Source organism: Poecilia formosa, unplaced genomic scaffold (assembly GCF_000485575.1).
Source record: "Poecilia formosa unplaced genomic scaffold, Poecilia_formosa-5.1.2 Scaffold738, whole genome shotgun sequence".
NCBI classification, from domain to species: Eukaryota; Metazoa; Chordata; class Actinopteri; order Cyprinodontiformes; family Poeciliidae; genus Poecilia; species Poecilia formosa.
The window spans coordinates 81,786-83,048 of record NW_006800677.1 but is presented as its reverse complement, the minus strand read 5'-3'; the positions used below and the strand labels follow the sequence as shown (position 1 = coordinate 83,048).

Here is a 1,263-nt window from a genome sequence, read left to right as displayed (position 1 = left end):
GGGGGGGGGGGGGGGGAGGGCAAACGACAAACAAACATTAAAAAAAAAAAATCAACACGACAGTGAGGAGGAAGTCAGATACCGGACCAGCAGTGGAAGCTGGGATGTTTTTTCTGAGGCTTGTCGACTTTCATGGCTTATCTGGCCACAAGTGAATCAAAAAAGTTTTTTTTAAATGCCACATCCTCACCCAGCTGTCAGATGGTGTCTTTCGAGGGCGTAAAGAACCATTTATTTTTAGCGTCCCAAATGACAAGGCGCTCCAGCGGTGGCGTTAACGAGCGTCGGCAGTGGGGCTAAAAGGACAACAAAGCGGACGTTTTCATTTACCTGGGCGTAGTCCCGCTCTACCGCTGCCCTCTTCTGACTGAAGGTCCTGCAGGCACGAAAGAGAAACTGCAGTGAGGATCCAGAACAATTTAAGCATCCGACACCACATCAAACAGAGAGCTACTGCTGCTCACTTAAATGTGACTTTGGTACCTTAAATTTATAGATTCTATGCAGCTTTGCAAAGAAAACTGTATTTTTTTGCACTTGAGGTGCAACAAAACAAGTTTAACATCACATATAATATTTAGGTCATTGTTATAACCCAATGGCTGCCTGAGATAATAAACTCCAACACGTTGGAGCCACAGTGTAAACTCTTATCAGAAACTTTCAGTGCATAAAATGGACTTTGAAGTGAAGAATGTAAAAATACTCTGTGGGATAAAAGCAGATGTAGTTATGGCCTCACAAAAGGAGGAGTTTATTTTAGCCAGCTGTGCAAAGGGACAGTTAATGTTACAATAAATTTTATGTATTTAAGAGGATTCATAATTAGTTACAACACAGACTATGAGAAATATTTCTATCAGATGTAAAACCAACACGGTCAAAATATTGTAATCTGTTTAGGTTTATAATCTTAAATAAAATACTGTCACACAGACATCACGGTGTTGTTTACACTGCAATGCATCCTGGGTAGATGGGGTTTATTAGGTTCTACAAAACTAGCGCCTTTCAGCCAGAACAGTAATTTTCATGCAAAGAGTAATGTTCAGCCAATTTCACTTAAATCAGAGTGAGTTCAAGTAGAAGGAAATGTAGAAATAACAAGAGGAGATGAAGATGAAAGTGTTCTCGGCAAAGAGCTGCAGTTTGCAGCTCAAGCTGTTCGTGGTAATAATCAGGATCAAAACATTTTCTCAAATATATTAGAATGGTTGTTAAGAAGACTTAAATATGCTTTCCAGTCATTTATTAGCTTCCACT

At 39.8% G+C, this 1,263-nt stretch overlaps 1 protein-coding gene across 1 annotated transcript in view; it reads right to left on the bottom strand.

Moving 5' to 3' along the window:
• Positions 1-1,263, bottom strand: part of LOC103131283 (F-BAR and double SH3 domains protein 2-like) — a 40,614-nt gene that overhangs the window by 32,626 nt on the left and 6,725 nt on the right. Inside the window, exon 3 of the mRNA XM_007542888.2 lies at positions 331-376. Coding sequence (XP_007542950.1) covers positions 331-376 — 46 coding nt within the window. The remainder of the gene's footprint in view (positions 1-330; positions 377-1,263) is intronic.